This window comes from Cygnus olor, chromosome 6 (assembly GCF_009769625.2).
Source record: "Cygnus olor isolate bCygOlo1 chromosome 6, bCygOlo1.pri.v2, whole genome shotgun sequence".
Taxonomy (NCBI): Eukaryota; Metazoa; Chordata; class Aves; order Anseriformes; family Anatidae; genus Cygnus; species Cygnus olor.
In genome coordinates this window covers 27,011,413-27,025,372 of record NC_049174.1, presented here as the reverse complement: position 1 = coordinate 27,025,372, position 13,960 = coordinate 27,011,413, and the positions used below count along the sequence as shown (strand labels likewise).

Genomic DNA, 13,960 nt, shown 5'->3' with positions numbered 1-13,960 from the left:
GCTGGTTGTGGGGGCCTGGAGCAGCCTGGAGAAGAAGGGATCCCAGATATTCCTACCTCTCAGACCTGCTAGCAGGTCTGAACAACGTGGGATAACGCTTCTTGCTAGCAGCACCTTGACCCATAAACTTCTGTTAGTTTTGCCTGAACCTTATCAGCTTTAGCTTCTTTATCCTGTTAAGTGATTTAATGCTCTGCAGTCTCTCACGTTTTATGTTTGGATCCAGTTATATCATTTGAAGCATGGATATTGCTTGTTAAATACAGTTCAAAAAAAAAAAATTACTCTTCTGTGGTTTAAGCTATGTTAGTACATTCCAAATTGATTTTTGCAACCAGAAGGAAGTGAATGCAAGCTTTTCTGCTAAGCATTTAAATTCCAAGTTTTCTGGATTAACTATAATCTCAAGCAGTATTTCTTGAAAAAAAAAAAAAAAGAGGATTATCAGTCAGATCTATGTATTTATCAGATATATTGAATCAAAACCCCTGTTTAAAGATACTCAAGTGTCTTTAATCATGTTCTTCTCAAGCCATCTGCTACAAGGATACCACGTTTGGATCTGGTCAGTATTATTTCTTATTCCCAAGGAGCTAAATGACTCTGAACTAATTTCAGATCTGTAGTGTGTACCAGGTATTTCAAGTCTGTTTGTGTCCTCCTTTCTCCTTTTTTTTTTAAAAAAAAAAAAAAAAAGCCAAAAAGCCACGGGGTAAATTTGAGGTAGTTGTGTGCCATACATGACTTGGACTCTATGGCTTCACATGAGGGATCTGTGGCCATGCAGCTGGTTCCTGGGGCTTGTGGGCTTGCATTCCAAGGCAGGATGAGGAACGAAATGGTATTTATCAGAAGTGAAGGTATAAGTTAGCTAAAGTACATCGGTACAGGCAGGGTCTGCTGGGGTGGTAGAGGGAGCTGTTTAAATATCTTGTAGGGCTTTCCTAAGAGCCACACTTCTCTCTGAAAGTTGCAGTGTTGATTTTATAAAGATCTGCGTATACTATGGGGGGATATACCAAAGCAATATCCTCCCATAGAGATGATCAAGGTTGGTAAAAATGTTCTGTAGTACTTAATCCAGTAATCCAGTGGGCTGAGTCTTTGATTTACAAGATCATAATTAGGGATGTAGCAGAGTTGACTCTGACAATTGGAAGAGAGAATCTGTGAGCCAGTGGGATCACTCTGGATGTGTCAGACCTGCAAACTGCAGAGTTAGAAGGAACCTGAACTGGTTTAAGCAAATTAACTTCCGAGGACAGTAAATTAGCCTTCTCATAGCTTTTCACTGCCACAGTTAGTTTACCTTAGATAATCAGTTTAAAGAATTGCTAAAGATGGTTAAACACACCCTAACTGAGTTCTAACCTCTGTCAGGTACAGGTGACAATGATCTCTGGTATCATGTTGTAGTTGTCTTAATACTGTAACAGACAGATACCTGGACAGCAGAGATTAATCTCAGGTAGAGAAGAGGAGACTAGCAACTGCTCATGATAATGTTGGTGTCCTTCCAGAGTCTATGGTAATACTTTGTATGCTAGTAGGATGTTTTGGTAAAAGATCAAATAAAAAGTAATAAAATTACAATAGTTTCTTGATACATACGGCTATAATTCGTGCTTTTTTGTTTCTCTAAAATTAGTGTTATAATTTGTCTCTTTCCAGAGGTGGTTGGATCCAAACAAACCTATCAGGAAACAATTAAAAAGTGAGTACGTATATGTATTTGGACAATTCATACATCATTATAATGATGTTTTTCCAAGGTACCCTGATTAATTAGAAATACTTTCCTTGACCATAGGAGGATCTCCTCACAGTTTGAACTTGAGAGTTAAGTTTTTTGTAAGTGATCCAAACAAGCTCCAAGAAGAATATACAAGGTAGGTCTAGTTAATTCATCAATGACATATTTTTCTAGTAGGTTTATGTCTAAGTGGAAAACTGTTCTTTTTTTTTAAAGGTATAACGTAAATTTTCTTGTAACACATTTTTATGTGTAGTATATGCAGGCTTCTAATTTTTGCCTGATAATTACAGGCAGGAACTATGCAGTTGCACCAAATCAACATAACAAAAAAACCTCTATGAATAAATTTACAAATATATATGCGAAATTAAGTAACTGCATAAAGAAAATACTATAAAGTAGGAACAGGAAAGAGAAAATAAAAGAAGGGAAAAATTTAATCCTGCAATTTATCAGTGAGCAAAATTTAATTTTATCCTTAATTATGTTCTCCTTTATGATTAAAAAAATCCTGAGCTTTCTGCATTTTTTTTCCAGTTTTCTGCCTGGCACTAATAAGTTCATCTCTATTCATATATTTGTAGTCCTAGCTTGAATCATGTGAGCTCATTTTGCTACCTATGTGTTGAAGTTTGCTGAAGAAAATGCTCAGTGTGAATCAAGTTAGGAGGTTTTTGAGTTGCAGATAGCTCCTGAAGAAATGCCTCATGTTTTCAGTATTCTTAGTTAGTTCTACTCTCCTACATAAGTGGTGTGATTTGACAGATTGCAATTTTTGGATGTCAGCCATTCTGGAAACAGGTCAGCCCTGTTCAATATCTAAATTATTAAAGATAGCTTTAGAAACCTAAGCACCAAAACTGTGAAAATTTGACTCCATATTTGTTTATAACTTTGGATTTGTCAAATTTTTAACAAAAATTTGTACACATCTATGCAGTCAGAATTTACAAAAATGAGCATCAGATTAGTCTTTGTTTTATTGAAATATTTACTCAGAGAATTTTGCAATGTACTATATTAGAGTAATGAAAAATACATAATTTGGATTGAAGGGCAATATAAAATATTCCTAAGGAAATGAAAAAGACAGCAAATGCTTATCTATATCAAGCAAACAGTAAAGAAAAAAGACAACTGTTCACATAAATGTTATGCTGTAAATACAGTGCTGCTATAAATACAGCAGCCATTTAGGTAAGAAGTAATGTAGGATTGCTGTATCTAGGTCAGCTCTGCCTTTTTAGCTAATAGGCCTAATTGCCCCTGAGAAAACTCATTTGTATTTGGAATTATTATAAAGAGAATACAAAAACCCCACGGATAATGGCAGTGAAATTAGGATGCCTTGTCACTGACATGTGGTCCTTTCATGTAATCAGCATTTCCCCTCTTAAAACAAAACCAACCAACAAAAACAAAACAAATGAAAAAAAAGCCACCAGAAAAGGAAAGAAACAAAGCCCATGCTTTTGACAGTTTTCATTCACGATGAGACTTTTCAAAAATACTCAGTTTTTATAAATTTCATGAAAATAGAAGAATGAGCTAACGTGAGGCAATATGAATAGATTGGAAAGGTTCAGTGCAGGCTCATATCTTTAAATTAGACCTCTGAGAATTTCTGAGAGGGAGGCAGGTTATGAATGCCTCGGGTCAGAAAAGGGTCAGTGGGAGCTCAGCTTGTGTTGGAGGGTTTAGCTTTAAGAACTTGCATTGGTAGGAGATGAAGCTTCATTAGTTCTGCTCATCGCAGGACAACCTCTTTATTAACATTGACTCCAGTTAACAATAATTCTGTCTTATCCTTTTCCCTATATTTAAGGAAGATGAAAACATTGTAATGCAATCAAAGCCTTCTTAATTGGTTTAGCTGAATTTGTTGTACAGATTTTCAGATCTACATTAATACAGCTTCTATTGATTTCCCATTTTGCTTAATAATATGCAAGGCAACAGTGTTTGAACTGGGGTGGCTAGCTAACAAGCAATTAACTTCACTGTTCACTGAAAACAGTGGACAGAAAATGAACTCTGATTGGTATTCATTAATCATCAGGTCCATTAAGTACCATGGAATATTTTTAATAATGCCTTTCACAAAAAGTAAAAAATAAAAGTACATCTGCACATGCAGATTTTTTCCATGTTTTTACAGCCATGGATGTTAACAGTGGGAATTATTGATCTACATTTCTTTAATAGGTGAATAAATTTGCTTCATCTATTTCTTTTTTTTTTTGCATCAATGTGAGTTCTAAGTTGCAAAATGAAAAAGTGTTTTGAGTTCTTTAAAGCCTGTCTAGTGTCTCAGTTTTAACTTAGGGTTAATACCTGAAACAAAGCTTGTTGCCATTCCTAGAGGTCCAAGATCCTCTAGAAGGTTTTGTGGGAGTTGAGCATATATGGGCTAACATCTTTGCTTATCAGTTTGCAGGTATTTTCCTGATACTATTTCAAATGTAAAATGTTTTACCTTTCACTACATTTAGCTTGTAAACGAGTTGATTTCTGTATGTATTTGTAAATGTTTGTGAAAGTCTTCGAAGTGGTAACCACTTTCTGAAGACTACACTGAATCTTAGTCTAAACAATTATGAGAAGTCATATGATATGTAATAGTGATATATATTGTTTTGAACTCTTAGTGAAAGTTAATATTGGAAAATATTTAATGTTTGGTTTTAGTCAGACTTGAAGTGAGTATTTTGGATACGTAATTGTTGAATGTTTATAATGAACAAGTATGGCTGACTATACTTCCAAAGCAGAACTACAGAAGGAAAATGACTGATTTTTGTAATAATGACGTAGGATGTTCCAAAATTTAATAAATTTATAAGAAAACAGGAATGATGTTAACATTTTCCACTCACTGGGAAGGTTCAGGTTTCTTAGTTTTTTTGTTTCGTTTTTGAGTTAGAGTTTCTGCTGCTAACATTTGGTTGAAAGTAGTCCTTGGTTTAAAGTGTTAGTCTGCTCCTTTTGCTGTTCCCATCTCCTTCCTTACTTGAAAGAGTGTGCATGTGAAGAGCAGAACTTCTAAAACAAGCTTTTCTCACATCATAATTAAAAAAAAAAACCTTCAGAACAGAAGTTCAAGGGAAGCCAAAAGACTTTTAGAAGGCTTTTAACATAATAGAATCCACAACTGTTAGTTAAGGATGTAATGCCAAAATACTGAGACTAATTAGTTTAGTTTAAATGAAGACCAAGTAATGTCAAATACTTGATGAGAATAAACTAACTCTTTTTATCTACCTGGAGTACAAATCATTCTTATTATGTTACCAGCGTATATAGATGGCATCTTTGACTTTTGGCTTGTGTATTGAATTGTTCTATTGTTACACTTAGTCATCGTGAAGGCACTTCTTTTTCTTTTTTTATTTTAAACTGAACCGAAGTACCATCAAGTAAAATGGGTAGAACGTGAATTTGTCAATATACTGGTGAAATACGCATAATTTCATTATAGAGTAACTACTAGCCTGTAAATAGTTTAATTTACAACGTTGTATTATATTACTAATCATGGTTTAATTTCTTTCCCGTAAGAGTTTAAGAAATAGCATGCAAAGTGTAAAGTTTTAGCTTTGTGCTAACTGGAAACAAAATGCACTAAACTAATGAAAAACAATTAAATGATTTTTAATTTTTTTTGTTTTTTTTAATAAGGTACCAGTATTTTTTGCAAATTAAACAGGACATTCTTACTGGAAGGTAAGATGTTTTTGTTATGTTAAATATAGCGTGAAACGTTGACAAAAGGTTGTTAAGTTAATCATAAAGGATTATATAGACAAAAAATAAAAAAATGTTTAAAAGTAACATGCGAATAGAAGCATTTATAATAGTTACCTGTCCAGCTTGTGCATTGATAGATTATGAAAGATTAGGCTTTTCAAAATAACTGTTTCATATGAAGTACGTAATTTCATTTGGTTTTCTTCTAAAAACAAAACAGGTTGCCCTGTCCATATAATACTGCTGCTCTTCTGGCTTCCTATGCTGTTCAATGTAAGTATAAGGAGTATTCATATATATCTAAGTACTGAGATACGTAAAAAGTGTAGTACCGGGTAGTTTAGTTTCTAAAGAATGTAGTTTGTGTATCATCATCATGTTATGTCCACAAATATATTTCTCATCATTAAAGAAATCTGGCTGGTTGGTTTTTCTCCCCCAGCAGATTCTGTTGCATTAGAGAGAAATACTAATAGCTCTGTTTTCCTTCTTTAAACCCATGCAGTTAAAAAACAAAACAAAACAAACCCATTGTATTTCACTGCATTCTGAAGTGTGATTTGATATACATGTATATGTTTTTATGAGTCATACTAAAGCAGTATTTAGACACTTGTATGTTTTATGCTGTAAAGTGAACCTCCAAATGAGTGTGAAATAAGAAGTTCTGCTCATATCTGTCCAAATAGTTCAACACCTGTGTTACCAATTTTAACTACCCATCGTGGGTAATTATGTCTAGAAGACTGAGATTGTCGTCTTCCTTTCTCCCTGTTTTCCTTCCATAAAACCTAAACTGTTCAATGGAAGGAATCTAAGATATTCAACCCTTAGTTATCAGAAATTGTGATTGTCAGAATCTGTTTTACATGCAGTCCTCATATATCCATGTGTATTCATGTGTTATATTTACATTTAGTACTTCTCACATATCAGAGAAATAGTCCATGTTGATCTTTTCAGGGAAAAAATACATGGTAATGTTAATGTCAAATATTATGCGCAGTTTTGATAAGTGGTGAAAAGTTGCTTGACTTTTTCCAGATCAATCAGCAGAGCAATTTCTCTTACACAAAACGCCAAACTGCAGTTGCTAGAAAAAATATGTAGTGTAAGTGCTATCAGAAAAACAAAAGTCACACCTTAGCATTTTGCCTTAGCAAACATTTTGATAATGAAGCAGGCACTGTGAAAAGTTTATAAAGTTTTAATCTTCTAAGAATGCAATATGTTTCTTTTTAAAATAATGTAGTAGTAGCAGGTATGCATTCTGCATTGTAGTTAAAATTTACATACAAGGTCTTGTTGTCCTTAAGTTTTTCAGTGTTCAGACCTCTGTCTAATGATTTTCTGTACATGCCTGTTACTAAACTCTCTTTGGGTTTAGGTTTTAGAATTCTTTTTATTTGTAAACAGCAGCCATAGATCTTAGCCACCCTTGCAAAATATATATTTTTATATATGTATAAAATACACTTGTAGTGTATTTTAGCAAGAATTGCACTTGGTTACAAAGTCTGGTCACATTTTCCAGTTTTGAAATCATTTTAAATAGGATCAGTCTCTGGTAATGCAAATGCCCCAGACTGCTTTCCTGCCTTTGCTTCCCTTGCTTATCCTCTCACTCCTCTCCTTCATCCCTCCCATCGTCAGTTTTTCCATACCCCACAAATTGTCAGTAGGCCTTCCCAGGACCCCACACCATGCTAGGTTGCTGTGAACTTTCCAATTTTCACGTTATGTTACTTATTACTGTAAATCTGTTAGATGGATTGCAGACACAGCTGGATTTATTTTTGGATTACAGTTAAAAAAAAAAACAACAAAACCTCGAAGCCTGTAGTTTTAGCAAGTTGTGTGATTATTTATTTATTTATTTATTCTGACAGTAAATGTGATTTTGATTTACTTATGCTTTTAAGGAAGTGTTAGAAATTATGTAAATACACTTTTTAGTAATTTCAAGTAAACGTTGTAGGTGTATGTATGCATACTTTTTCTATACACATACAATTGTGCAAAATTTTTTTTCTAATGCTTCTGAATATATCTTGGTGTAGTTGTTTTAGCAGAGCTTCCAAAGTGAAGAAATAGCAGTTCCAGTTTTTAAAAAACAAAACAAAACACAATCATATGAAAGTAAGCAAAGGTTAAAAAAAAAAAAGAAAAGAAAAAAGCTAGTACCTGAGACACCTTGAAGTGTATTATTTAATACTTGTCATTATAAGAGCATTTATGAATTAATTGTGCATTAGAAATTAAACACTTCATAAACTTCCTGCATAAACACCCACTCAAAGCTCTTTTTAAATGATTCCACAGCACTCAATGAGAATGTGACACTTTATTCAAAGGGAAAAGGGGAGCTAAAATGTCTTCTATATTTTAATTTGCTGTAGAACATAAAGTATGTGGGAGCAGACTTGTGTGAATTTGGGGGCATTGCACAATGCCAAGTACATCACTGATAAACAATAACCTCTCTTTTTAATATTTTAGCCGAGCTGGGAGACTACAACCATTCAGAAAACTTGCCAGGCTACCTCTCAGACTATTCTTTCATCCCTAGCCAGCCTCAAGACTTTGAAAAAGAAATAGCAAAATTACATCAGCAGCACATGTAAGGATTTACAGCAGAAGATATTGACTGACTTTGTCAAATCCTGACTGCTGGTGCTGTGCTATTACATAAAAACTGAGTATTTTGTCTTAAAGGTTTCTGTTAAAAAATTATCTATGTGAATGTGATATTTCTTGTAGAATGTCTGTATAATAAGTACCATTGATGCTCTGCAGAGATGGAACGTATCTGTTAGAGTAAGAGGGAATGTTAGTGAGTAAATGAACATGGTAAAGGTGCACTGAGAATTGTGTGTTTATTACATAAGATATTAACTTAGCAGGATACAATTACTTGAAAAGTGTTATTCAGCTCTTGAGAATGCATAAAGGCCTTGTTTTCATGGTGCTCTTACCAGTAGATTAGAGTCACTTTAGAAGTAAAAAACAAGTCCTTTTCTCCAATATCTGGTCTTTCCTGTTTGCAATTCCTTGACTTTTTCCTAAAGAGGAAAAGGCAATGAAGCAATGGTAAATACATTTTTCTCAATGTGTAATGTTCAATAGTATTTCTTTCATTGATAGCTCCTTGGCATTTTAGAACTGAGGCACTTTGTTCTTACAGTAAAATTTAACAAAAGATAAGCTATAGTTTAAAAACTACTGAATGTTGTTTTACGTTTCAGTCAATGGCTTAGCAAATCCAGTTAAGTAGAGTAAATAAAATGTAAGTGGGTTGATGATAATTTGAAGTTTGAAGGTGAGTCTTAGGGAGAGATTGCTATTATCAATGCAAAATACAGACTTGCAAAAGTAATTTCCAGATTCCAGAGCTTCACAGACATTTAAACAATATAGTGCATTAGAAATAAAAAATATGCATTTGCAAACAGTGTGTTGCAGTCTCTTTTCAAGACTGTGGAAGCACCAGTTAAGATTTTTGGATTACAGTCTGCTTATGGTGAGAGAGGAAATTCAGAATTCAGGGTGGGGGAAGAAGTAGTAAAGCTGATGCAGATTTTCTATTTGAGCTCAATAAAGAGCCTGATGTGGGGGATATGTTTGAATGTTTCTTATTTAGCTTCTTTCTTTCAGAGGGCTGTCTCCTGCAGAAGCAGAGTTCAATTATCTCAATACAGCACGTACCTTAGAACTTTATGGAGTTGAATTGCACTATGCAAGGGTAAGTTACATTACAACACTAGTTGATCCAAAAAGTGGATTCCTGGGATATTTATGGGGAAATATTTATATATTTTTAGTGAGCCTTCCTGGCTGCTGTTTTCAGGAGAAAAAAATGAAATTATATTATAATCTGCTTAAATGCAATTTAGCAATTTCAGCAGCCACTATGATCTTAAAAGTGTTTTCCAACCTAAACAATTCAGTGATTGCTTGTTTGCTTTAATTTGGGCTTAGTTTGTGTGCATTACTGAGGTTCAGCCTTGTCAGCCTGAATGCCAATTTGGTTGGTTACTGGTGAAAAAGAAAAATGTACTTGTTGAAATGTGCTTTTGATATTTAAGGATCTGTCATCTTTTAAGTATATTTTATTTGGTTCAGATTAGAACTGAGCTACGGATCATTATCCTTATATAACGTGATCTATTATGTAAGGTGAAGGTACTATAATTTGATGTGATATGTAGTGCGTAACATATATAACGTGAAGTGTAATGTGAAAACAAATTGCTACCTATTCTTCCACTGTAAATTCAAAAATGAAATACAGGTTAAAATTATGAAGGATATACATTTGAAACTAGGGCTTTTAAATGAAAAGTCTGATCATGAAGAATAATTGAATATATGTGGAAACCTGGTAGCTTACTTCTCCGTAATAAGTACAGTGAAATAGTTTTATCTGGTAAAGCAGGTAGCTTGAGGTCTTGAAACAACCTGCCATTACAGTGCTACCATTTCTCCAAAGACTGAATGTAATTATTTTTAGTAAATAAGACAGCTCTTTTTTAAATATTCTTGTCCCACTCCCTAATGTTAGAGAAGTATGCAGCAGAATGATAAGTACTGCACTTCACTACTGTCTCTATCCTCCTATTTTTGCACCTGTATTGAGAGATCTGTAGCAGGCATTTGATTAGAGTGCATAAGTATTTGAGGGAAAATGTGCTGTTTAAATATGCTTACAATATTATTTGTTTTAGAATCTCTCCTCTCTGTGTTCTGAGATTGCAATTTCCTTTCAGGTAGGAATTTAAGTCGCTGGTTGCTTTTAGTATAGCAAACGCCAAGCCGCTCTGTTAGCGCTGTTATTCATAATAAGCTGCTAGAATACTCTACATTGTTGTTTCTTCAAAGTTGGAGGAAAATGGAAGATCTAACTTATAAACTACCACAGAATCTTAATTTTCTAAAGGGCTCAGAGCAAACATTCGGGCTTGTCCGAATTAGGAGGGAATAATGTAATTCCTACTTGTCTTACTAAAACACATTTCCTTCCATGTAAATCAAGTTCTATTTTGCTATTGTGTTTGTGTATTTAGAGGGAGAGAGATGAGAATGAATATATATGAGGTTTCAAAGATGTTGATATTGTTTTTCAAGCCATTGTCTCTTTTCTCTTTTGAAGGATCAGAGTAACAATGAAATAATGATTGGAGTGATGTCAGGTGGAATACTAATTTTTAAGAACAGAGTACGAATTAACACCTTTCCATGGTAAGGACAACTGTTTAAACTAATGCTTTTGTTTGGTATTTCAAAACATATTTTTACCACTGTCAGTGTCACATGCTCTAAAGAAGACTGAAACTTAATTATAATATCTCAGGGTGAAATGATTTACCTCATGCTGTGCAATGGGTAACTTATGATGGGATTTTGTCCTGTTCTGCATGCTGTGCTGTTAAGTGATTGTGGTGCAAAATATAATTAATTTTAATACTTCTTCATGAGTTTGTAAGCATACTTTGTTTAATCAACTGTATAGCCAGTGTTGTGGTAATGGCAACTTTATTCTAGGTTATTCTTTAAAGGGACCACTAAACTTACAAATCTTAACCTGAAAAGTGATTGCTCTAATCTGTTTTGTCACATATAATTTAATTGTACTTCGTGTGTTAAATTTAGCTTAGATATGTTATTTGAGGATAACTGAAGAGTGGCATTCAGAGATACTGTTTTCCCTTCATCCACAGATAGCTATTTTCACAATAAAGTTCAAAAAAGTGTTTTTATTGAAGAAAAGGCTGTCACTTCTCTTAAATAATTTGTAAAGCTGTTCTCTTCTGGTATGTAAGCATGGAGTTACCCTCAGTAAACATGTTAACATGACGAGATCATCAGTCTCTTAAATTGGGATCCTGTTTTTACTTACTCATGTCAGAAGGGGAAAGATCGAAGAGAAATCCTATTTTGTTACATCACACTAGTGCTCTACCCAAGTTTGTCACCTTCCCCAAAGCCTTTTTTTGCATCCCTAAGAAGTAACTTTCCCTTAGCTTCCTTTGCCTGCTTTGAATTTGCTCTTACAGTCTGTCTTAGTACATACTGCCCTGTGCATACTATAATCAAGATCTGAGTGGGCTGTCAGCCATATAAAATCATTGTAATAGACATGAGTTTACCAGGCACAAAAGCTTTTCGTATTAGAAAACATTTCACATTTTCATTTGCTGACGATCTGTGTTCTTGGGCAATACAGCATTGGAACTTTCTAAAGTTCATCTTCATATAAACAGATTAAATTGATTACCTCAACTGAAACTGGAAAAGCTTTTCTCTGAATTCCAGCTGATATGGGCACCTGAAATTCTTGTTTGATTGTTGTTTCCTCCTAGTGTATGGTAAGATCCATTACCTGTAGTCAGTGACCTATTTTCACTTAGTAAGCTTTCTTGCAGACGTTCAAAATACTAGTGATGTCTTTTCTTCAACCCACTGAACTTCTGAGACATTCTGGTTTTCAGTGCTAAGCTTACACTCAAGTTTTGTTGTAGGATGTTATTTAATTTGGGATTTATCATATTGAGAAACAGCGTGAATGATCAAATTTTAGGAGATGAACACAAGGAGCTATGGACAAAAGCATTCTCCACAGACAGATATAATTGAACACAGTAAACATGTTGCCTCTAAGCATTTAAAGAAAAGTAAGCCTGAGGCAAACATGGAGCATTTAAATTTTCAGTCTCCATGGTTAGTCTGGGAAATGAAAACTGGATCTTGCAATGTTAAGTCTGGGACTACTGTGATAGTCAGACCTGCCTTTATAATAGCAACTTGTTCTAAGAAAGAAAACCTTCATTTCCAAGAGTTTTGAAGTGTTAGGGGTATTTCTGGGTTAAGGCTGCTTTATAAATGCAGTGCTGTAATAATCAGGATGTTTTTAATCCAGGCTGCTTTTACTGCTGTTTTTGGAGGAGGGAAACAGTAATAGTAGAAATAGGTTCAATACAACACACCAGTAAATTACTGAGTATGTACAATGTAAGTCATAATTAAGCTGCAAGTCCCTACTGGAAGCTAGAGGTTTCTGTGAACTGTTTCATATCGTTTGCATGCCGGGGATGCTGATCTAAATTCTCAGTGTGGTTTGTGTGCTTGTAATTACCTAAACAGTTCTTCTTTGTATTCAACCATATCAGCTGACATCAGGCTTATTAATTTCTTCCTGGGAAGACTGTAGTACCAACATAATTGGTCTTTACAAAAGAAAAATAAATAAATTTGGGGAGAAAAAATACACCCTGCCCCCCACTCGTGTGCACATACACAGTTTCATCCTACCATAGGCTTTCTTTTGCTATGAGTAAAGGTCTGTAATGTCAGTTCTTACAGTATGGCTCAGTAATACACCTCTTACCTTTCCAGAGGTCCACTCAATTTAATACTATGTCTAAATTACATAATACAATCTTTCTAAGCAGGGATCGTGGGGAGAAGAGAGGAGGGAGACTAGGCAAGTATAAGACAAAATCAAGGAGACTGCCTTTTATCTAGTCTATCCTAACTTGATTTTCTTGTATTGTGGGTAGTTCCTCTTTTTCCCAAACCATGCTACCAGGCACAGAGAGCTGAGAATCCAGGGAGCAGATCTCCTTGAAGACAAATGAGGAAAGTGTTGAGTACCTGCCTTAGCCTGATTTGTTACTAGATCACCTGCTCTGCAGTGGAGATGCACTTCCCTTTGTCTCTCTCTTACTGTTAATGCTTCCCTGGAAAGCTTTCCCTTTTACAACATTGCCACTTTTAACTCCAGCTGAGCTTTGCCCTTCCTTGTTATATCCCTGAATGCCTAGGGAATACTTCTGTGTTACTCCTTGGTAGTCTCTGATCCTGCTGCCACCTTCTGTATACTTCCCTTTTGTGTTTGAGCTCAGTCAGAAGTTCCACATCCAGCCAAGCTGACCTCCTCCCATGCTTGCCTGTACTGTAGCACACGGGGTTGTTCTGGATTGAGATTGTCCTTGAAGGGTGGCCACCTTCCTCAGTTACCATGCACTGCAAGACAACCTCCAAGGGATTTTGCCTACTAGAGCTCTGAGTTAGGTGACTCTTAGGGATTGAGTTAGACCTTAATGGTGAATATTACAGTTTTGAGTCTCTTCCAAGTGGTTTCAGGCTTAACAGCCAGCTGAGCTCACTCTGAATTATGGAGTAGGGTTAAAAAAAAAAAAAAAAAAGTGTAGCTTTCACCTTTTAATTTTCTGTGAGTGATCAAAGGCAGTCATTTTCTTAGCAGAAGAGGAAAAAAGAGTAAATGGTGGTAGAATGTTTTTACAAATGGAATAATTTGCACTTCTTTTCAGTCTGCTAGTATGCTAAGCAAATCTGATATGCTGTAAAGCATCCACAGTTCAGTTTTTGAAAAAGATGAGTATTAAAATGTTCTTTAAATTGTACTGTACCCCAACATTTTAGAAAATTGATCGTAAC

At 34.8% G+C, this 13,960-nt stretch overlaps 1 protein-coding gene across 10 annotated transcripts in view; it reads left to right on the top strand.

Moving 5' to 3' along the window:
• PTPN4 (protein tyrosine phosphatase non-receptor type 4) overlaps window positions 1-13,960 on the top strand; it is a 113,670-nt gene that overhangs the window by 50,521 nt on the left and 49,189 nt on the right. For 7 of the 10 annotated variants that reach the window (XR_005820930.1, XM_040561075.1, XM_040561072.1 and 4 more), the window contains 8 exons: window positions 1,672-1,714; window positions 1,811-1,889; window positions 5,435-5,479; window positions 5,724-5,776; window positions 8,003-8,123; window positions 9,158-9,245; window positions 10,228-10,269; window positions 10,653-10,741. Coding sequence is in view for 9 of the 10 variants with exons in the window: in XM_040561075.1 (XP_040417009.1) it covers window positions 1,672-1,714; window positions 1,811-1,889; window positions 5,435-5,479; window positions 5,724-5,776; window positions 8,003-8,123; window positions 9,158-9,245; window positions 10,228-10,269; window positions 10,653-10,741 (560 nt within the window). In the remaining variant the exon portion in view is untranslated. The remainder of the gene's footprint in view (window positions 1-1,671; window positions 1,715-1,810; window positions 1,890-5,434; window positions 5,480-5,723; window positions 5,777-8,002; window positions 8,124-9,157; window positions 9,246-10,227; window positions 10,270-10,652; window positions 10,742-13,960) is intronic. The other 3 variants (XM_040561079.1, XM_040561081.1, XM_040561080.1) reach the window with 1 other exon arrangement.